This window comes from Canis lupus, chromosome X (assembly GCF_048164855.1).
Source record: "Canis lupus baileyi chromosome X, mCanLup2.hap1, whole genome shotgun sequence".
NCBI classification, from domain to species: domain Eukaryota; kingdom Metazoa; phylum Chordata; class Mammalia; order Carnivora; family Canidae; genus Canis; species Canis lupus.
This window is the reverse complement of record NC_132876.1, coordinates 28878733-28902669: the sequence shown is the minus strand read 5'-3', so window position 1 is coordinate 28902669 and position 23937 is coordinate 28878733. Positions and strand designations below refer to the sequence as shown.

Genomic DNA, 23937 nt, shown 5'->3' with positions numbered 1-23937 from the left:
ATTAAGGGGAAAAAAAAGAAGCTTATTCATCCAAGTAATTCCCAATTGATAAAAATATGGGTTGTTGGCAACAAGAATGAACATTTTCATTCAAGGGATGAAAAGGGATGGTGGAGTAAGGCGAGGGACCAATACACAAAGCTGACCATATATGCCTAAAAGCCAATTCCTAGGCTTTTATGCTCTTCATTTTCACGGCTGTCCTTACTTTACCTCCCAGACCACAAATTATCTAAAATCTTTGACATTTCTTCCTCCACCTTCAGTGGTCCTTCAGTCTGCAGATTTGCATAAGATAGCTCAAGTAGCAGAAACAAAGGAATGGTGTTACACAGAACAATATGAGGGTTACACTTTCCAATAATAGGTTATTTCTAAGTCAAATGTTTCTTGATTGGGTACTTCTTATATAAGAAAAGGGCCCATTATCTATTAAAAAAATTATTCCAACAATGTCAAACCCCCAAGGATATTTTAAATTCAGCTCAAAAGTATTACCATTATGAGGAATATTTTCATGTAAAAATTTTAAGATTCTAAAACTCACATTCAACTAACAATACTTGATGCTATACAGTAGGTCATCATTATTCACTGTAATATACTCTGAAACCTACAGTCTCCAAAGCCCTCACCTATATTCTAATTAATTAAGCTCAAGTTAAATTTCAGCTACCCTGTCACTTCAGCAGTTGGCTTCATGTTCTCAAACCCAAAGCAAACACAGTACCTCTTAAGATGTGATAAATACTTCAACTTTTCTTTCCCTGTACTAAGAGTGGACTCCCCGGCTGCTAGTAGAAACAGGGAAAGCTGAGATCACTAATTTTTGAACAAAGATAAAGTAATCTTGCCTAGAAACCCTGCCATGTGTCTTGTTTGTATCAAAATGCTATATGAAGTTCTGAACTGATTTCTCTTCTGGAGCATCCCAAAAAATGGAAAATAAAAGATAACCAGAGGCATTAAGTGGTGTTATCATTTGAGAATCCTAAAAGAAATCCTCTTACTATCCTGAATTTGAGCTCCAGTGGACAGGAATAGACCGTCTTTACCAGAATATCGTCAGTGCCTAGCAAAGCAACAGCGTATGATAAACATTCCATAAATGAAAAAAAAAAAACATTCCATAAATGAGTATTTCTTGACTGAGTATCCCAGGCAGGTAGACAAATTAGGAAAGCTATACCAAAGGGACAATAAAGCCTTATTAAATTAAAATCTTCCATACGATCATGAAAGTCCTCTTCCTAAAAACATAGATCATTTACAATTAGTGAGCATTTACTATAGGCTAAGCAGTATATTAATCCAGAAAAATCAGTAACATATAGACACAGATGTAGTTTATGCTAATATAAGATTTTTTTAATTAGAGATAAACAGAGAGAGAGAGAGAGAGAGAGAGAGAGACAGGCAGAGGGAGAAGCAGGCTCCATGCTGGGAGCCTGATGTGGGACTCGATCTCGGGTCTCCAGGATCACGCCCTGGGCTGAAGGCAGCGCTAAACCGCTAAGCCACCAGGGCTGCCTGTTTATGCTAATATAACCTGATAAGTGCCAGAAGTCTGTGTCAAATTTTGTGAAAACAGAGATTAAGAAATTACCAATACCAAAGGGGTGAAGGTCCAGCAAGACTTTACAGAACAAGCAGCACTTGAACTTAAAGAACAGAAGTGTCCTCGGGGGATCCCTGAGTGGCTCAGCGGTTTAGTTGCCTGCCTTTGGCCCAGGGCATGATCCTGGAGTCACGGGATCAAGTCCCACATTGGGCTCCCTGCATGGAGCCTGCTTCTCCCTCTGCCTGTATCTCTGCCTCTCTCTCTCTGTGTCTCTCAGGAATAAATAAATAAAATATTTTTTTAAAAAAAAGAATAGAAGTGTCCTCAAGACAAAGAAAAGACAGATGAGAGGGCTGAGTAAGAGTTTCTAGTTATAAGGAACTGCATATAAATAAAGGCCTAAATAAAACAATATCTATACCTAAGTTCAAAAAAATGGCTAGTAATTTAATATGACTAGAATATTAAGATTTGAGTGGGGGGGGGGACTATTAAAGATGAGGCTGGAAAGAAAGAATAGGGCTAAATTGTAAAGAGCCTTTTCTGCCACGTTTAGAAGTTTGAATTTTATCCTACAAAGGTTTTGGAGCAGTCAATTTGATCTCTTCTAGAATATAACAGTAGAGGGACACCTGGGTGGCTCAGCTGTTGAGCGTCTGCCTTTGACTCAGGGCGTGATCCTGGGGTCCATGATCGAGTTCCACACCAGGCTTCTGCAGAGAGCCTGCTTATTCCTCTGCCTATGTCTCTGCCTCTCTCTCTCTCATGAATAAATAAAATCTTTAATTAAAAAAAAGAATGTAATAGTAGTAATAATATGAAAAATGGATTGAAAGAGAAATAATCGGAGGCACAGATTTATTAGATATAATTATTATAGTGGTTTAAAAGAAAAATAATGTAAAATGCCTCAAGAATTTATCCACGTCCATAAAAGAATTCCCATGGTCACCATCTGTGTAATAAAATTCTAACTCAACACAGTAGTCAAGGCCCTTGACAATCTAAAGTGTGCCTACCTTTCCAATTTCACTTCCTGTCCCTTTTTTCCCCTGTATCTTACAATCCAGCCACATCAGACTATGTACCGTTTTTTCAATCAGTTATATACATTTATACTGCCTTGTCTTCACTCACAGTATTTGTTATTTCTGAACAGACAACTCTCAATCAACTCCTACTCATCCTTCAAGGACCAGATTTAAAAAGGGTTATATCTATAAAGTCTTCTCTAATCTCTCCCAAGGCTAAAATTTATTATGTTTTCCTCTAGGCTTTCACATCACATCATTCATACTACTAATACAGTACTTATCATATGGCATTGTAGCTATCCATTTATCTACCTCCTTAGCTAGAATGGCCAAGCTGAAACAAATCATTTACAAATAAAATTTGAAGTTGTACATATAAAACAATGAGATTTATCACTCTCTGTAACACACACATACACACACATATGTATACACATACACTTACATATTTTTTTTTTTACCTGGTAAAATTTGAATTTGAACCCAAGAATATGACACAGTGTTTGCGGTTCACACATACTCATGTAAGATTCTAATAAAGATATAAAGAAGTCATCATGTTCTGGCCTGCATTCAAACACTTCTAAAATGACATCCAAAACTCTATTGGGATCCAGATTAAAGCATCCTGCAACAGAGGAGATATACACAAATTCAAAAGTGATTATACATCATTTCTAATAAAACCATTAACTTTCAGGGAAAACATATAATAAGATAAAAATGTTTTTAAAAACAACTTCTTTTACAAGTCTGCTTCCCCCACACCAGAGGATAATCTTAATAATTTTCAAGATGATCAAGTCCATTCCCCATATTTTACAGATGAGAAATATGACTTGCCCAGGATTACCAAGGGGTTAATGACAGAATTGGGGCTGAAGCCCAGGACCTGCGATACACAGTCAAGTAAACTTTCTTGTATTCCACACTCTTGATTACTCAGGCTAGTTAAACAGCTCTGTATTTTTAATTCTCAGTAAAATATGACAATCAATGCATTTACAAGTTAGGCAACTAAAGTAAAGAGTTTTCTTTCATGTTTTAAAAAGCAATTAGAATGTTGGTAAACAGTTAAAAGTTCAGGTTCATAAAAGCAGAACATCATTTTTAGAATACTTAGTTCATCCTACATACAACAGAACTATAAACCATAACCATACCACTAATTTATATCTATGGTTTTGGGCAGACATTCTAAGAGGAAAACGAGTATACTACTGATACTGAAGAGATGGAAGAATACCAAGGAGTTGGAGAAATAACCAAAGAGTGTAGCTAACACAGGCAAGAGAGGAGAAAAACAATCTAGGCAGAGCCAGAAAAAGAAGGCAAAAGAAGCACTAACTAGGTTCCATTGGTTACTTATCCTTCCTAATCTCTTGGGGGTAAGCTAAAAAGGGCCAATAGACACAGATTTAATAGACATTTTTATCAGCCACCCTATTCTTAATACATTATTAATTCCACTTGCATTCAGCTTCACCTGTACCATAATTATATTATAGTACAGTCATATTATATGCACAACCATTTGCACACAACAAAAAGAAATAAATGTAAACAATACAGGCGATTCCACCCACCATTTCCTCACAATAAAATGTATGCTTATGACCCAGAGTGAGCATAAGATATCAATCTGCTTGCTGTTCCCTCAGTTTATATCAATTCCCATATGTCTTGTACATCAAGCTGAATGGAATTCTACAATTTTGAATTACCTATTTTCCAGTAGATATAACTCCTAAATGCAAGCTAACCACTTCATTGAGGCAAACAAATAAATACTCATTTCTTCTAATGCTGGAGGAAGAAAGAACAACTGTGTTGTTATAGTTATAGATAGATGACTTAGGAGATTTTTCAAAGAAAATTTTTATATAAGGTATTTTATGAGATTTCCAGAGTTACTTCTATTAACTCCACACTCAGAGTCACATTGAATGCTATAAAACTAATACCTGATTCACAGTATCTTAGCAATCACTTGGAAAACCAAACTCTCCAAATATAAAAAGTATTTCTTTCCTCTTTTTATGAAATCCAAAGAATACATTTTCTTCTATTTCTCATTCTAAGGGGAAAAAAGACTAACACAGTGATCATGTCTTACTGAAAAGAGCTCCAGATTTTGATAAATTCTCCAAAGAAATATTTACCAAAAGTTCTGAGAAGAAAACTTCTAAATATTTTTGTCTCGCCCTGTGCCCCCAAAAAGTATGGCCTATGAATGTAAAAATGAATCCAAAATAGCAAATGGGGCAGCCTGGGTGGCTCAGCAGTTTAGCGCCATCTTCAGCCCAGGGTGTGATCCTGAGGACCCGGGATCAAGTCCCACATCGGGCTTCCTGCAGGGAACCTGCCTCTCCCTCTGCCTGTGTCTCTGCCTCTCTCTCTCTCTCTCTCTCTCTCTCTCTCTTTCTCTCATGAATAAAAAAATAAAATCTTTAAAAAATAGCAAATGGAATTTTTAAAGGCTACTAGTGGAAATATAAAATGTAAAATGGCACAACTACTTTGTAAAACTAGCAGTTTCCTTAAGAATTAAACTTATAACTACCCTGATCCAGGCAATTCATTCCTAAGTATTTATCAAAGAGAAATAAATGTCTATGTTCATACAAAGACTTGTACACACATCTTTGATAGCAGCTTTACTTGTAATAATACAATCTCAAATGTCTATCAGCACGTAAATGGATCAACGATAGAACAGTGTAACTGAGATAAAAACAGCAGAATACTACTCAGAAAAAAAACAAGGAAAGAACTAATAATACAAGCAACAACATGGATGAATCACAAAATAATTATGCTGAATGAAATAAGCCAGACAAAAAAAGAATACTCACTATATGATTCCATATATAAAAGAATTCTAGAAAATGCAAACTAATCTATAGTGACAGAAAAGATATCAGTGGTTGCCTGGAGAGGGGGAAACAGAGTGAAGAAAGATGAAACACAAAGGGGCATGAGGAAATTTGGGGGGACAAGGCACTGGTAAATGTGCATTATCTAGACTGCAGTGATGTTTTCACAGATGCATACACGTTATAACTCAAACTATGCACTTAAAATATACAGTGTATGTCAAGTATGCCTCAATAAAACTGAAAAAATGCTTCTAAACTATTCTAACACTGACAGTAAACACTGAAAGTAAGACCTAGCAAATTCTCCAGCCTTATAACTGCTCCTAATTTACTAAATATGAAAATCCAATCACTAAATAAAAAATAAAAATGAATACTCTGATAATAGATGACAAAAGATACATTAAATATAATTTAATTTTGAAAAATTGCTGGTTGATAATTACCCATCAAGCTACATACACAAAACTTGTGAAATGACTAGAATAACATGGCACATGGGAATATTGTGCTTCATTCACACTGTTTTCAAGTTTATATTTTCAATGTGCTACAATGTGAACCACCCTCATTATTGCTTTTTTTTAACAGTACTACTGTATCAAGACTATTCTATCAGTGATCTGTACTGTCAAGTAACTACCAGTTTCTTTGTAGGTGCAATTTAAGGCAGTAATCTAAAAGAGAAGATATGTACTTTTATTTATGACAGATATCAACCTTTGCATCTTTCACAAAAGAAAAACTGGCTTATGAATTTTCTATTAAATGTCTCAAATTTATTGCAACTAAATAGAGTGACCTCTGCTCCATAAGATGGAAAAAGTAACCAAACCACAGATTTAGAAAGATGATTTTTTTTAAAATTTTTATTTATTATTTATGATAGAGAGAGAGAGAGAGGCAGAGACATAGGCAGAGGGAGAAGCAGGCTCCATGCACTGGGAGCCCGACGTGGGATTCGATCCCGGGTCTCCAGGATCGCGCCCTGGGCCAAAGGCAGGCGCCAAACCGCTGCGCCACCCAGGGATCCCGAAAGATGATTTTTAAACCTTAAAGATTTGCTAGGTGGGCAGTCCTGGCTCAGCGGTCTGGCACCGCCTTTGGCCCAGGGTGTGATCCTGGAGACCCCGGATCGAGTCCCACATCGGGCTCCCTGCATTGGAGCCTGCTTCTCCCTCTGCCTGTGTCTCTGCCTCTCTCTCTCTCATAAATAAATAAAATATTAAAAAAATATTTGCTAGATAACAGTTATTTCATATAGAATAAGACTCTAGTAACAATAAGCAAGCTTGGAATGTCCAAAATATTTTTTTTTCTAATGGCAGCTGTGGTAAAACAGAAGCATTCTTGTGCTCAACCATCTTAGAAAGGCTTTTGTGTAGCCCAAGAATCAAGTCAGGTGATCTTGAAAGAGATCATATGCTTAGCTCCCTACCTCTATCACCAGCTACACTAGGGATATATGCACACATATAATGCCTTTATGTCTTCTGAGGAACAAGCAGGGAACAAGTAGAAAAATAAAGCAGTAACAGTAACAGACCTGTAATGGCCATGGATGCAGTCCTTCATTTAAATAAACATTCATTAACCAACTGCTATGTGCCAGGCACTTGTGATATGGAGATTAATAAAATGTCTAAAAACAGAATTTACACCTTTTGAATGTATCTTTTTAGAAATGCACTGAAAAGTAACTGAAATTTTCCCAAAGACAGACAAGATGGCAATAGTCATTATTAGAGAAAGTGATTGCAACTAGAGGCAAAAAAAAAATTATAGGTTCAACTTACAATGGCTGTTTGAGGAATATGCCAAATTGAGATTCCTAACAGGAAAGAAATCCCAAGGTAATATTGTAAACATGACTGGGAGAAATGTCCAGCCTGTACACTTGAGATGAGAAAACAGAATAGCTTCAATTATCACGTTCCACACAGAAAGGACCTTATGAGACAGAGAAAAACCACGTCTTGAACAAAAGGACATGATCTAGCATCTAGAATTACTTTAGAAACAGGCTATGCTGTAGTTTGAGTGCTTGGACCCTTCCACCAAAAATTCCTTTAAAAAAAAGATTTTATTTATTTATGAGAGAGAGAGAGAGAGAAGCAGAGACACAGGCAGAGGGAGAAGCAGGCTCCATGCAGGGAGCCGGATGTGGGACCCGATCCGGGGTCTCCAGAATCATGCCCTGGGCTGAAGGCAGATGCTTAACTGCTGAGCCACCCAGGCTGCCCCCAAAAATTCGTATGTGGAAATTCTAATCCCCTATGTGATGGTATTTAGGAGGTGGGGGCTTTGAGGGGTGATTAGGTTATTCACTAGAGCAGAGCTCTCATGAATGAGATTAATGCCCTTAAAAAAATAGAGCTTCCCTGCCCCTTCCACCATGTGAGGATACAGCAAGAACTCAGAAGTCTGCAACCTAAAGGAGGCCTTCACTAAAACCCTGATTTTGGACTTCCAGCTTCCAGAACTCTGAGAGATACATTTCTATTGTTTATAAACCACCCAATATGTGGTAACTTTGTTATAGCAGTCCAAACGGACTAAAACAGGCTAATAAAAACCTTATTTCTAAGAAATAATATTTGCAAAAAACTGTACATCTCAAGGAAAAAACCAGAGAACCAAGATGCAGAGAAATGCACCTAACAAAAGTACAATTTTAAGGAAAAAAAAATCTATGCTTGAGAACTCCAATAGCTGTCTTTTTCCTTTTTTTAAGTTTTGTATTTATTATTTATTTGAGACAGAGTGAAAGAGAGAGTACAAGCAGGGGGCGGGCCAGAGGCAGAGGCAGAGGGAGAGGGAGAAGCAAGCTCCCATCTGATCAGGGAGCCCAAAGCAGGGCTCTATCCCAGGACCCTGAGATCATGACCTGAGCCAAAGGCAGATGCTTAACTGACTGAGCCACCCAGGCAGCCCAGCAGTCATCTTTTTCATAGCAGAAAAAAACTTTATAACTAGTATACAGTAAAGAAACTTCAATAAAGCAAAAACACAAAGGAGGCAGTCAACTGGGCTTCCCTTTTCAAGGGACAGTGGAAAGTTCAAACAGATAAAATGCTTCTAGGCTAAAAGGCTCTTACATCCAGATTGGTCCAAAAATAAAATACAAAGTGCACTCAAGATAACTTAGTCAAAGGGGTTAAATGTCCCATAATATACACAAGAATCATTCGACTTGGGGTCTTATTTTAATCTCTCTCTGGTCACCTGCCAAGCAGCTAAGAGAACTTGTGAGACTAAATGTGCAGATTCTCACCCTATCTTTCCCCACCCACAGCCAAATCTACAATCTTGGAAACCAGGCAACAAATTAAGGTCCTGAGGTTTGGAGAAGAGGGCTTGGGTTCTGAGTGAGAAGGAAAGGGTTAGAGCCTAGGCCAAAAAGATCCTGGACCACTAAACCCAAAACTAGGAAAAACTATTTCCACTCCCTAAAACTACACTCACGTTAGTCCAGGACTACTTTTTAGCCAGAACTTCTGATTTAGAGCAGAAATCAGCATTGTGTGGCCTATGGGTCAAATCCATTCAGTTTCTATAAATAAAGTTGTACTAGAACACATTTATTTACATATTGTCTATGGTTGCTTTAAAACTACAAAGGCAGAGTTGAATAGTTGCAACAGACACCACATGGCCCACAAAGCAAACAAATATTTACTAACTCATCCTTTATAGAAAAAGTTTCCTGAGTCCTAATTTAAAAGAAAGAAAAGGAATACCTATTACTCTTTTTTAAGGGCATTCAGAAGAATAGTGCTTATAGTTTAGTTCAACAATCAAAGATGTCCATCTCTGGTATCTTTCTTTGAATTTCTAAAAGATGCTTTTTGCCATCCTGATGCAGGGTTCATTTGTGTGGGGTCTAGAACTTGGTAGCTAAAGACCCTCCTAATAACTATCCATTCTCGTTTAATAAGTTTTTTAAAATTAGCGTCAGACTTGAGATCACAACCACCAAACAGATTCATGATTCTTCTTTGCTTACTCATGCAGTAAACAGTCCCTATCTGACAGGATATAAACATTTTTATTACATTTAGGATACAAACATTTTGATGTGTCAGAATCTTTTAGGGAGCAATTTATTAGATTTTAATTAAGGATGATAAGGATTTCTCCTGATCAGGCCAAGTGCCCTGAAACATAAGTGCATTTAAATGCATACCTCCCAAATTAGGTATCAGTTCTGCCAATGGCTAGTGAAGGAGATCAGACCCAAGATAGCTTTGTATGAGGTATTACGTCCAGATTGCTCTACAGAGAAAATGATGGGAATAAACAAGGGGAAACTTGTTTAAAGATGTCTTGAAAATAAGATGCTAGGTCAGTGAACTGCTCTGGCCAGATGAGACAAGGCCTGCGTGGAATCTGCATCCAATAAATTTTAACACTCAACAAGTACTCATTGGAATTGGGAGTCTTAACCTCAATCTCCATGTTGATGAAAAATTCTTTCCTCAGACAATAGGGGAGAGGACAGACTCAGCTAGCCAGAGAGAAACAAACACTGAGTCAGGGAGATGAGCTTATTAAAATCTTCCACATTGGGGCATTTGGGTGGCTCAGTTGGTTAAGCATTTGCCTTTGGCTCAGGTCATGATCCCGTCCTGGGATTGGGTCCCACACTGGGCTCCCTGTTCAGCGGAGAGCCTGCTCCTCCGTCTGCCCTTCCTCCCTGCTCATGATCTCTCTCTCAAATAAATAAATAAAATCTTTAAAAATAAAAAAAACCCTCCATGTCAAGGAAAAGAGGCTAAGAATCACTGTAAACTCTGCAAGAAAGAGAGAAATACTCATTCATTTTTCAACAAATATTTACTTGGGACCTTCATACCAGGTTCTGAAGTACTGAACAAAACAAAAACCACTGTTTTCATGAAGCTGATGTTCCGGGGGCGGGTAGAAAATAAAATGCATTTCATATTATATGGTGATAAGTGTTCAGAAGAAAATACAGTGAATGAAAGGGAGTGTTGAGGGGGATGGTCAGGGAAGACTATACTGAGGAGGTAACATGTGAGTGCTTCTGGCCTAGTCTGCTTGGAGGTCCACTTGGTATATTGTGAGACTGCAGTTGTGACTACCACACTGTTCTTCAGAGACAGTAACATAACCTGTTCTATATGAGAGCCAAGTTCAAGGTAAGAAAGTAGTGTATATTTTCCCAGTTAGATAAAAGCATACCTTCAAGAAAATTCCTCTTTGAAATGTCCTAAAATAACAAAGAACTAAAAAGGTATAAACCCACAAAGACAAAACTTAGAAGAAACAAGGACAAGAATTATCAACAAATAGATAAAACAGAAACACAAGAATAATTGAGGAGCTTACACAGCATAAGAATTTTTTTTTAGCATAAGAATTTTTAATGTGAGGGGCACCTGGGTGGCTCAATTGGTTAAGCATCTGCCCTCAGCTCAGGTTATGATCCTAGAGTCCTGGGATGGAACCCTGCATTGGGCTCCCTGCTCAGCAGAGAATCTGCCTCTCCCGCTTCCCCCATTTCTGTGTTCGTTCTCTCTCTCAAATAAATAAATCTTTAAAAAAAAAATTTTTTTATCTGAGAAATATCATCTTAAAAGAGTACATGGAAGGATGTAAGGAATGACAAAGCTATAGGAAAGCAATACTACAAAGCAAGCATCTCAAGCTAGATCAAAATGCTGTAGGAAAAATGTAGAGCCTACCCTGAAAAGAATAGAAAGGAAACCCTTTGGAGGCTTTTTAAAAATAGGTCATGCCACACAGATAAGAGCCCTGCAGCCCACAGCCCACTAGTCTTAGTGGTAAATTGATAACAGGAGGAAGTAGCAAAGAGAATAAATCAGCTGCCAGAACTACACTCACTTCAAAGGTGGGAGAGGGATGGGTGAAACGGGTGATGGGGATTGAAGAGAACACTTGTGATGAACACTGGGTTTTGTATGGAAGTGGTGAATCACTATATTGTACACCTGAAACTAATACTACACTGTGTTAATAGGAATTTAAATAAAAACTTTTTTAAAAAGATAAATTTAAAGTAAAAGTTATTTATCTGCTACACCTGCTGATCACCGAAAGCCTAAGGTAAAAACAAAGGTAACTGTAGTAAATCTAGTTCTATCTGGATTTCTATACACAGGAATGGAGGAAGGGAATGAAGATTGGGACACTTCCTCTCTCTTACTCATACATATATTTCAAAAGCAGAGGAAAAAAAATTGAGAAGTCGAGCATAAGCATCACCTAAAATATAACCAGTAATGCAGGGAACATGACTTCTCCAACAGGTCTCAAAATCTAAAACATCTAGGTGTTGTGAAATCTTCCCTAAGATAGCACACCTAACAAGTAATAGCAAAATCTCTTTCCATTCTGAAAAATCAGGACTACCCTAGTTTTCTACCATTCATTCCTCCTTTCTACAGAAGCCAACTATTTCCTCCAAATGCTCAATGCAAATAAAAAAGATTAATGCTAAAGAAATTCTATTTAAAAGGTAGGGAGAGTAACACTTCCCTATCTTTTACAATACCTGCCACACTTATTTTAAATAAGCTGTTGTACAAATGTTGGAGAGGATGTGGAGAAAGGGGAACCCTCTTGCACTGTCGGTGGGAATGTGAACTAGTGCAGCCACTCTGCAAAACTGTGTGGAGGTTCCTCAGAGAGTTAAAAATAGAGCTACCCTATGACCCAGCAATTGCACTACTGAGGATTTACCCCAAAGATACAAATACAGATGCAGTGAAACAGCAGGACACCTGCGCCCCAATGTTTATAGCAGCAATGTCCACAACAGCCAAACTGTGGAAGGAGCCTCAGTGTCCATCGAAAGATGACTGGATAAAGAAGATGTGGTCTATGTATACAATGGAATATTACTCAGGCATTAGAAAGGACATATACCCACCATTTGCTTCAACATGGATGGAACTGGAGGGTATTAGGCTGAGTGAAATAAGTCAATTGGAGGACAAACATTATATGGTCCCATTCATTTGGGGAATATAAAAAATAGTGAAAGGGAATAAAGAGGAAAGGAGAGAAAATGAACGAGAAATATTAGTGAGGGTGACAGAACATGAGAGACTCCTAACTCTGGGAAATGAACAAGGGGTGGTGGAGGGGGAGGTCGGCAGGGGGATGGGGTGACTGGGTAACGGGCACTGAGGGGGGCACTTGACAGGATGAGCACTGGGTGTTATGCTCTATGGTGGCAAATCGAACCCCAATAAAAAATATGCATAAATAAATAAATAAGCTGTTGTAATGATAAAGCAAGATATGTATCAAAGTTTCTTGTAAAGGTATTTTTAAAGTCAAGCTCAAAAGAACTAAACATCACCATGTTTCGAGAGTTCAATGAAGATTTTATTAAAGTTTCACATGTTCTTATTTTCTGCCCTCTATAAAGTTACTGAGAAATACTTAAAAATTAAAGGTAGAAATACTAGAGAGAAAAGAAACTAATACACACAGGTAACAGTGACAAAAAAAGATTTTTCATAAATATCATCCCAAATTTTATTAGTACTGATAAAATCTTTAAAGTACAAGCTAGACACTTCTTTTTTTAAGATTTCATTTAATTATTCATGAAAGAGAGAGAGAGAGGCAGAGGGAGAAGCAAGCACCCTTCGAGGGGCCTGATGCAGGACTCGATCCCAAGACCCTGAATCATGCCTTCAGCCAAAGGCAGATGCTCAAACACTGAGCCACCCAGGTGTCCCATCATTTCTTAATTAAAAAAAGAAAAATACTGGGTGAAATCCACTTTTTGTCTTTATGGTTATTCTCCAACAGTTTAGAAAAACTTACTATCACATAGATATGTCTTACCTATTAAAGATTTGATATTTTCTAAGATTAAATCACTAGTAATATTTCCAGATAAATCTTGCCCCAATTCAGCAATCAGCTTGGCATAACCTTCATTCTCTTCTCTTAACAAATTGAATTTTTGCTGCTTATAACTGAAATTAGATAAACATCATAAAGGGAATAAAATTAATTCAATTAACAAGCTTACATACAAGTACTGTATTCTCACTGAATTTTCATATCTACTATATAGAACAATTATAAGAATAGTTGTTGAAAGTTTACTTCTTTGTCTATCTTTTAAAATAGAACATAACAATGATTCATAAGAAACATCTCAATGTTAATTACACAGGGAAAACCAGTAACACAAAGAATACTGCTAATCCAAAGGAACAATAACATACCACTATTTCCACTGTTGACTAAGAATGTACCCTAGGGTATAACCATACTTGTAAATTATTTTATTAGTAATAATAAAAGCACTGAATATTATTTTAACTTCTAATATAGAAAAAAATTAACATTGGTTTCACACAGGTAAAGTTCACTGCTGACTCAATAATCCTAGGCTTCTTTCAAAAGGAAAAATCATAAGACATTCCAACAGCAGCAACAAAAAAGAAAACTTCAAACTGCCTTTAGAAACTTCTAGTATTCAAAATGAGAACTAAGAAAACATACTCAGATATTTGATCTGCAACACAAAGATATATGTACTTACAAGAGTTTTGTCTTGATTTTAACGGACTTTTGATTAAACTGCTGTGATTGTTTGATAAGCCCTAATGATTCCAATGTTTCTGGATCCAGGCGTTCCTTTAGAACTGTGTCTGAAACTAAATACTGTATTAAAAAATATTAAAGGCCGTTTATTCCTTAGCATATCCACAATTTAAGTACATTCAAAATAACTTTTCCCCAATAAAAATATTAAAATCACATTTAAATATATATCAACAACTTTCAATTTATTTTTTAAAAAAAGCTTGGAACTTCAATTTAACAAAAACGATGACTTCAAATATTGAAAAGTGTGACATACAGCTCTTTAAATAAAACTCACTAAAAAATTATATGCATGCTGTATACAGCGTACAAATGACAAGAACTACAGATGAAATTCTGATTAAAATTGAATTTTTCTTTAAGATTAACAGCACTTCAGCCTTCATGAGTTTCTACTGTTTAAGTCAAATTCTAGTAGACCAAAGACAAGGACATCTTCCAGGTCTGAGTAATAGCATTTCTCCTTGGTTCTAAATGTATGAACATAAAATAGTTTACTAGACAATGATTATGACAAGTTCTAGAATTTATTATTTTTAAACTACCTCCATTCTTTTCCTCCTTGCCTAATAAAGAGTTTATGAAAAACTCTTCAGTTTAAAAGCTGTCCACATCACTTCTACTGATTTAATAGATTCTTACCTTTTCCTTATTTAGGAACTTACTAGGTCAGGAATATCACCAAATTTTGATATATACAGATAGTTTATGTGATATGAGACCTGCATATTTCACAAAAGTACTTATCATTCTAATTTTACAAAGCATTCCATTTCAAGATCCAAATCTCACCTTATAATGAATAGCCAAAGGAATGTCAATATCGTCCTCCATTAACATGATTAGCTGTGATTACAACTGTTAAATGTAAAAATCTAGAAAGGGAAAGTATTTTTTATAACTTACCAAACATGCTAATACCAATTGTGTAAAATAGTCTCTCTTGCTTTTTTCTTCTAAACAATTCGTCTCAATATCTATAATGATGGAAGAAAAAAAGACAAAAGTTTGATTTTTTCTAGACTGTCTCCAGCACTATATAGTAAGATACTTATTTTCTTTAAAGCTACCTAATTTTAAAATGTCTCATTCTGAATTTGGAAAAAAATTCGCAACTATAGTAAGCATGAGCTGTCCTTCATATGCATATGAATGCTTAGGATTAATTTTTCCTGATACTGGAGACTGACCCTGTGACGAATGGCATATCCATAAAATGATATGTTGATTACACAGGAGCTACATGCCATGGTACTGGAAGCAACAAAACTTTGAAACAATAATGTTTGTAAAAATGGAAATATTCAAGCAAAGTTTAAATGACAACACGTTAGAGATGCTGAAGAAGAGATTTCTTCCTTAGGTGGAAAGCTGAACTAGGTGACAAAAAAGATCTCCTAACACTAAAGATCTTAATACCTATGAAGATTAAACCTCTGACCTTGGCCACCTTGGTACCATGTACCATGTTCTTTTTTTTTTTTTTTTTGAAGAAAAATGTAAGACTTATAGTCACACAGAGAGAGAGAGAGAGAGAGAGAGGGGCAGAGACACAGGCAGAGGGAGAAGCAGGCTCCATGCACCGGGAGCCCAATGTGGAACTCGATCCCGGGTCTCCAGGATCGCGCCCTTGGCCAAAGGCAGGCGCTAAACCGCTGAGCCACCCAGGGATCCCCTATGTACCATGTTCTAACCAAGCTACCTGGCATCAACTCTATGAAAAGACAGTGTTAAAAGAATATTTTTAACATCCTATTTTGAATTACAATTCCAGTCAGCAAACAAAAATTTATTCATGATTTTTATTTTCTTCCTATTGAAATATTAAAAAACTGAGGGGCAGCCCTGGTGGCTCAGGGGTTTAGCGCCGCCTTCAGCCCGGGGCATGATCCTGGAGACCCGGGATCGAGTCCAAGGTCGGGCTCCCTGCATGGAGCCTGCTTCTCCCTCTGCCTGTGTCTCTGCCTCTCTCTCTCATGAATAAATAAATAAAATCTTAAAAAAAAAATAAAGCATGGGGCCCAGGGAAGAGACCCCTCTTAAAAAAAAAAGAAAAGAAACTGAGACCTCCCTGAGTTTCAGTAATTATTCAGAAAATCTGTCAAACAATTTTATGATTATGGAGGACATAAAATAATTAGCTCTTAATGCCAAACATCAAAAAAATTCAACCAGGATTGACAGGATTACAAAGTTGATCTCAAGATTATTGCTTTAATGATTACATACTATTTATTATATTAAGCTCAACTCATAATTTACAAGAGACACCGATTTTGGTGATGTAATAAAATTGTCTTCTAAGGGTTCTACAGTTCTCCCCAGATGTCATAGCACTGATTGACTTCAGTTTACTTTCTATTGCCATCACTGAGAATCAAGAGAAAGGAATTTATCATCAAACGTGTTCACATTTTCCTGGCCCTTCTCCCCTTTCCAGTCTTAGTGCCATTTCCCAATATCCTGGCCACTGGAGCTAAACACATGGTCAGCTCAAACATATTAAGAGAATTACAGGGTACAATTTATACAATGTAAACTGCAATACAATCTCATTCTCTCAGTAAGAATTTTAATCCATGTGTATCTCATCAATCCCTTCCAGGGATTCCAAGTTGTCTCCCTATTTTCTGGTCTTCTTTTCCCTCCTCGGCCTAGAACTTCAAGGACACTGATCTTGAGGGCTCAGGACTAAACTGGGCCTATCCTTTTAACCAATATCTATCTACCCAGGCCCAAAAGTCCCTGAGATCTACCCCCAAAGTCCCTAAGATCAGAGCAGCTGGGTAGCAGGTTCATCCTCTTCAAGCCAAGTCTGCTCTCCTTTTAGCCATCTGACCTGATCAAGATACTACTCTCTGGGTTCTGACCATGTTAGGAAATGCTTAATAGAACTTCAGTAAATTTCTTTGTTGAGCTATCTCAACAACCAATACAGGACTCTATTATAATCACAGTTACGCTTTCCCTGTTTCTTCCTTCTTTTTGTCCTAACTCATGAACTATTCTAATAAATTCATTATCCCTGACTCATCAATCCTGAATCAGTACCTAGTAAATTCTCTTTAATTTCCCCTATGAGGGGCTCTGGATGGCTCCGTCTGTTAAGCCTCTGCCAGCTCAGGTCATGATCCCAGGGTCCTGGGATCAAGCCCTGCATTAGACTGGGCTCTCTGCTCAGTGGGGAGTCTGTTTCTCCCTCTCCCACTCCTACTCCTGCTCCTGCTCCTCCTGCTTGTGTTCTGTGTGTGTGTGTCAAATAAATAAATAAAATATTCTTAAAAAATAATTTCCCCTATGCTACTAAAAGCCCTCAATCATTTCCAACTGTAGGTCCCAGTGTCATCAAACCACCCACTCCAGCTCAGAGATCCTATCAGTGCATCAAGTTACACCAGACTTCCCTCTCCAGGTCAATATAGCATTCAGAAACTCTCATCCTTACATAATCAGTCTTTTAAAGAAAACTGTTATCTTAACCAGGGAAGTACAACACTGATTTCTCTTAGAACTCTTAAAATATTAGAAAGACAACATGATATAGTATAGTATATACTGTTTATATATATAAACGGTAATTATACTCATATTTGACTTAAAAATTACGAGCTCTGGAACAAAAAAGACCCAGGTTCAAACTCTGCTTTACTGGCTATGTGCCTTGAAAAATCCCTTCTCTGAGCTTCAATTTTATGATCTATACATCTACCTTACAGAAGTTGCTATAAAGATTAAAATGAAACTAAATGCATAACATAAGGCTTAGAACATAGAAAGTGCTCCAAAAATAGCATCTACATTATTATTGCCATTATTTTTACAGGTAGCTCCCATTCTTACTCCTACTCCCCTAGTTTGGCCTGGGGTCATCCTTGGATCATTTTTTCTTCTGCTAACAGTAGAGGTGGGTGAGCAAGGGGACAGGTGACGGAAATTCTCTTTCCAAGTTTGCCACTCAAATCTTGCTTGTAAAAATTGACTGAATAGGCTGAAAGAAATTTCCCAAGAGCAACCAAACATCCTCATAAATTCATATTAATAGTAAAAAACCAGTGACTTGTAGTAATACTTCATATTACTAAATACAAAGGGGCAATATATCCTAATAGAATAAATGAATAAAAAAATTATTAAAACTTACTATTAAGCGGATAGTTGATGATTACCCAAAAAAAGATATAAATTATACTAACACTGTCAAGGACAACATCTTCCACAAAACTTAACCTACAAATCACTTTGAATCCTACAAATTTATAATAATTTTTTAAATTTTTTAAACTTGTTTCAAGCTATACTTATATGTCATATTATGTAATGACTTTAAAGCCTGCTTTAAAAAATTAAGCTTAAAAGGCTTATTGTTGCTGGCGTAAATCAATTCAATAGACAGAATGAACTTATACTTTATGATCCAAATCAGGACAGTTTTAAGGTTGAAATAAGGCACTATTAATTATGCCAGGGAAAACAAAACAAGAATGGGACATATGGTCACCCCATCAGTGATCTGCTCTTTTCATTTATCACTCACAGTCCACATACATTTTGACCTGTTCCTGACATTACTGCTATTATGAAATTTTAAACATCCTGAAAGATCAAGATCAAGCACCAGGCATTCAGATTTGCTAAGATCAAATTCCCAGATTCTCGGTAAGACATTTAAGTAACCTATCTATTCTAGGAATTAAGATTAATGAGCTAAATTAATTCACTTCAGTTTGACAAACTCTCAGAGGACGTCTTATTTTAAAGTGAATTTTATAATGTCTGGTAAAGGTTTCTATTAGAGCAAAGTTATAGAAAGCATAACACTGATGGGGAAAACTGTGTTCAAAGTTATTTTAATTCAAATCTAAAATTAAGAGACATAAATTTATAATATATATTATCTTTTTAAATCCATGCTTCCCATGGAGGGACACTACCTTTTGTTCTAATTCAAAGAAATATTCCTTTTAAATCTTGCATAAATTCTTATTTATTCTGGACAAATAGAGAAGTTGCTATTTCCAAAGCTGGTTTCTCATCCTCAAAACAAAAGTACTTTTGATTACTTTGGCTCTTCCCGCTCTTTCTAAAATTAAGAATCAAAAGAGTGGGCAGCCCAAGTGGCTCAGCGGTTTAGCGCCGCCTTCTGCCCAGGGCATGATCCTGGAGACCCAGGATCGAGTCCCACTTGGGCTCCCGGAATGGAGCCTGCTTCTCCTTCTGCCTGTGTCTCTTATGAATAAATAAATAAAATCTTAAAAAAAAAAGAATCAAAAGAGTATAATGACAAAGTAAATATCTCTTGAGTGCCCTTAAGTTTGAGATTCTGACATTCACTGATAACCTGCATTGAGTAAGATTAATTATGCAGTACTAAAATCTGAGTAACTCAGACTAACTGAACTTCAAAAAACTTGGCTTCTTTTTACTTGAAATGATTTAATTTAGCTGAATTTTAGATAAAAATACATTCTATAAATTCAAACTAAATTATAAACTATATCTAAAGCTAGTTTATAAACAGTAATTTATACTCATATTTGACTTAAAGACTATAAAGTAAAAAAATATATAGTCTAGTTCCTACAAATGGTTTGAAAGAAAACATTTTATTTAACACAGTACATTAATTTACCAAACAGCATTTTTACAGGTAAAATAAAGGCTTGATACCTACCTAATATGCAGAATACATCAGCAAGAATGGAGGGCATATCCTCACGAAATTCCTAATTATAAAAATATAATTATTTACACAGTAAATACAAGAATAGCACACCATCAAGTATGCTTTCAGAATTAACACTCTGCAGTAAAACTTAAAACCTAACAAAACCCCAATACCCTTATGGTGACAAATAATAAAATGCAAGTTTCATAATACAGAGAAAACGGAAAGAGACAACAGCTGGAAAAAAGTGTTTAAATGTCTACCATGAAACAACTTGATAAAAAACCTAACCAAGTACCTCCTGAAATATTAAAGAGCACAAATGAGGGACATTTTTCCCTCATGTTAGAAACCACTGGAATTTGAGAACCTTACACCTACCCAAAGCAAGACTGTTTAAAATGGCACATTTTTCATCTACAACTTTAAATGTTGTGCTTATGCCTGCATCAACACTGACCTATGCAAAAGTCCTAGTGGTGTCAGAACAGACATCTAAAAAAGACAAATACAATTACAAACTGTTGTTCCATTACTCAAGATTCTCTGAAAGTGAAAATAATTACCAAAAATATATCTTTATTTTCTTTATGCACTAATGTTTGTAGCCTTTGGAAAAACTAATGCAAAATTCTCCCTTCATTTCTGGATGAAAACTTCAACATGTATTCTAGATTTGTCTCCTGACTTCCCACTCCCATGCCCAATTTTAGAGCCATTTTCCATTAGTAAGGATCATAGTTCTATCACTGCAATTAGTTTGCTGGCACTATAGCAACCCTTAAACTAGCCTATTTTCAGAGTAAAGGAAAGAAATAAAATCCTAACGAAAAAACTAGCAGCTGTAAGAGATTTCTATGGCTAAGATATAAGATAGTGAGATATGGGACTATGAGAAAGCCATGACAAAGACAATCCAGCTGCAAAAGTATGTATAAGGACTCAAAGGAAAGGGGAAGCCAAGTAAAAACAAAATACATATTAAGTCCATTTCGACTTTTCAATTTCAAAAAATGGGAAAAGTATTAGAATCAAATCCATAAACAGACTATACCAATAGCCAATTCACAGAATGAAAGAACCTTAACTGCACACCAGATTTCATTCTCAAAAGTTTCTTAAGGGCTATGAACTTTTGCTATGTCTACTTGAATACAAGTACTCAGGCTACCTGAAGGCCAGAAAGAAAAGAGGAAGACCAGAGTTTTCAACATGGAATATTATTTGTTGAAAAAATAGACTACTCCAACATGAATTAATACTGCTAAAGTCAGATAGAGACAGTTTAAGGATAAAGAGAAATTCATATTGAACCTCTACTACTTAAATACATTTCAATCAATATGTAGCGGGGAAAAAAATCAAAACAGCTGAACATAGAAGTTTCTTACAACTATCTTCACAAAAGCACAAAAAGCATACTAAGATTACCTATCCTAACAGAAAAAGGCTACAAAAGCTAAAGCAACACAGTGGAAATTCATCCTGGTGTCAAGAAGCTCCAGGTCCCGTACCTCAGTAATACTCATTTTGAAAGCTGTTCTCAACTGAATAGATAATTTCATTTATACAGGGTTAAAATCCAGCCTAATAATAATTGAATAATACACCACTTAACTACTTAAGAAACTTAACTACTGGTTTACAATCAACACCCTTACAATTTAAGAGTTCAGGAATGCCTGAGGGGCTCTGGTTGAGCGTCTGCCTTTGGTTCAGGGCGTGATCCTGGTCCTGGGATCGAGTCCCACATCCGGCTCCCTGCGTGGAGCCTGCTTCTCCCTCTGCCTGTGTCTCTGCCTCTCTCGATGTCTCTCATGAATAAATAAATAAAATCTTTAAAAAAAAAATTTAAGAGCTCATCTTACAATTCAAATACCAAAAACCCATGAAAAGTATCTGGTCTGAATCTAACCTAAATTCTCTAATAAATAAGAGTGAAACAGAATAATCGTCTAAAGGTCAGGAAAATATCTAATTATTAATATTTCCTAACACAACAAACACCTGAAAATTGACAGCAGGTGAACATTAGTTAGAACTATGCAATCTCAATATAAAATAATCCTAAAGTTTTAAAATATATTTAATTTCTGAACATAAGTGCAAACAAAAGCAAATGTTTTGATATGCTACAATAAGAGAAAAATATTCTTGCCATATTATTTTATAGTTGCATTTTTAATTAAGTATATCTTGATTTCATTACAAGGCAGGCTTTTTTTTTCTCCCTCTCAGCTTATCTAATGTTTTCTGCCTTACAACCAGATAAAAATCTAGCCATAAAGATAAAATATCTTTATTTCTGTCTAGCAACAAGAATTACTAATATTGCCTTAAAACATTCACTACTATAACTTTCAACAAAATGAAATACAAGTTATATACTTTAGGGATCTTTGTATCAAAGGTTAAAAAGAAATACGTAACAATTATTAAATTAAGAAACGTGTGTATAAATATACTTACACTAATGTCATTAAGAACATTGGATGCCTGTTCATGCTTTAGATTTCCTTTAATGACATGGTATGATAACTCATAAAGAGCCTGTTGGAAATCTGTTGAACATAAAAGAAAGAATATAAGAACACAATTTCTTGAACATGAAAGGTAGACCTTCTGAGGGAAGACCTCTATATTTCCTACTTTTCAGAATTGTAAGTATCTAAAATGGTAAGAAAAATATACTTCTAATGCTTTTCCCTAGCAGATTTTTCCCTTTTATTTTCACAAAAATGCAATACTGAAAGTAGAAAATAGTTAACCTTGACTCCACTACTATAACATAACTACTGTTTAAACATTTCCTTCCAATCTCTATGTATCCACATATTTTACGTATTTTCATTCACAGTACACATGGTTTGGTATTCTGATTCCCCCACAAACACTTTTTAAAGTATTTTCTCACACTACAAAAGTCCCCAAAATTATTTTCAATGACTGCAGAGAATTCCAGCAGGTGGATATAAACTAATTTAACCATTTCTCTCACCAGCAAATCTCACAGACTTTTCTAAATAAATTCAGATTACAGTCAATTCAATCTCAGGGCTACAATGACAACAGGTAAAGAATACTAGTCTATATAAAATCAAGTTTTATCCATATCCTACTCTCAGAGAAATTTCTCCCCAAATCTAGATCTTTTCTCCTCTATCAGAATTCAAACTAAAATAATTACATACATACATACACACACAAAATTGCAGTTCTATGAGAACTGTCAACCACAAATGGTCTCATTTGCTATTACTATCACTTTCTTTGCTGGAGAAGGAATTTGGGTGAGAGGGAGTTAATGGTCACATGAATACCTCCTTCTAGCCATATTTGTCTTTAGTCGTATACACTGAAAACTTTACCTCCTTCTTCTCATTAAAAGTAGAAAAGCAGGGATCCCTGAGTGGCTCAGCGGTTTGGCGCCTGGCTTTGGCCTAGGGCGTGATCCTGGAGCCCCGGGATCAAGTCCCACATCAGGCTCCCTGCATGGAGCCTGCTTCTCCCTCTGCCTGTGTCGGTCTCTGCGCCTCTCTTTCTCTCTTTCTCTCTCTCATGAATAAATAAAATCTTTTTAAAAAAGTAGAAAAACAACTGTATGGTGACAGATGGTAGCTACACTTGTGGTAAGCATAGCAGAATACAGGATCACAGAGTTGTTGAACTAATTTATTACATGTCAACTATACATCAGTAATAAAGAAAGGGGGCGCATGGATGGCTCAGTTAAGGGACTGCCTTCAATTCAGGTCATGATCCCAGAGTTCTAGGATTGAACCCCACATGGGTCTCTCTGCTCAGCAGGGAGCCTGCTTTTCCCTCTGCCTCTCTCCCTACTCATTCTCTCTTTCTCTCTCAAACGAAATCTTTTAAAAAATACAATAAAATAAAATTTTAAACGTAGAAAAACAGCTGTAGCTCTAAAAGCAGCTGTAAAATAGTCAATTTATAATATCCTTCTGAAGGGAATCAAAAATCTTTCAGGGCAAAATAGCAAGTAAAACATCAAATATTTAAAAATCTTCTCACAGGGCACGCCTGGGTGGCTCAGTGGTTGAGCATCTGCCTTTGGTTCAGGGCGTGATCCTGGTTCTGGGATAGAGTCCCACATCCGGCTCCCTGCGAGGAGCCTGCTTCTCCCTCCGCCTGTGTCTCTGCCTGTGTCTCTGCCTCTCT

The 23937-nt window shown here is 36.4% G+C and overlaps 1 protein-coding gene across 8 annotated transcripts in view; it reads right to left on the bottom strand.

Annotated features, from left to right (window-relative positions):
• THOC2 (THO complex subunit 2) overlaps positions 1–23937 on the bottom strand; it is a 129760-nt gene that overhangs the window by 67307 nt on the left and 38516 nt on the right. For all 8 annotated transcript variants that reach the window (XM_072816488.1, XM_072816484.1, XM_072816489.1 and 5 more), the window contains exons 3-8: positions 22228–22319; positions 19765–19816; positions 15000–15070; positions 14029–14150; positions 13320–13453; positions 3057–3223 (exon numbers count right to left, since the gene is read on the bottom strand). In XM_072816488.1, the coding sequence (XP_072672589.1) occupies positions 3057–3223; positions 13320–13453; positions 14029–14150; positions 15000–15070; positions 19765–19801 (531 nt within the window). In that variant the 5' untranslated portion in view covers positions 19802–19816; positions 22228–22319. The remainder of the gene's footprint in view (positions 1–3056; positions 3224–13319; positions 13454–14028; positions 14151–14999; positions 15071–19764; positions 19817–22227; positions 22320–23937) is intronic.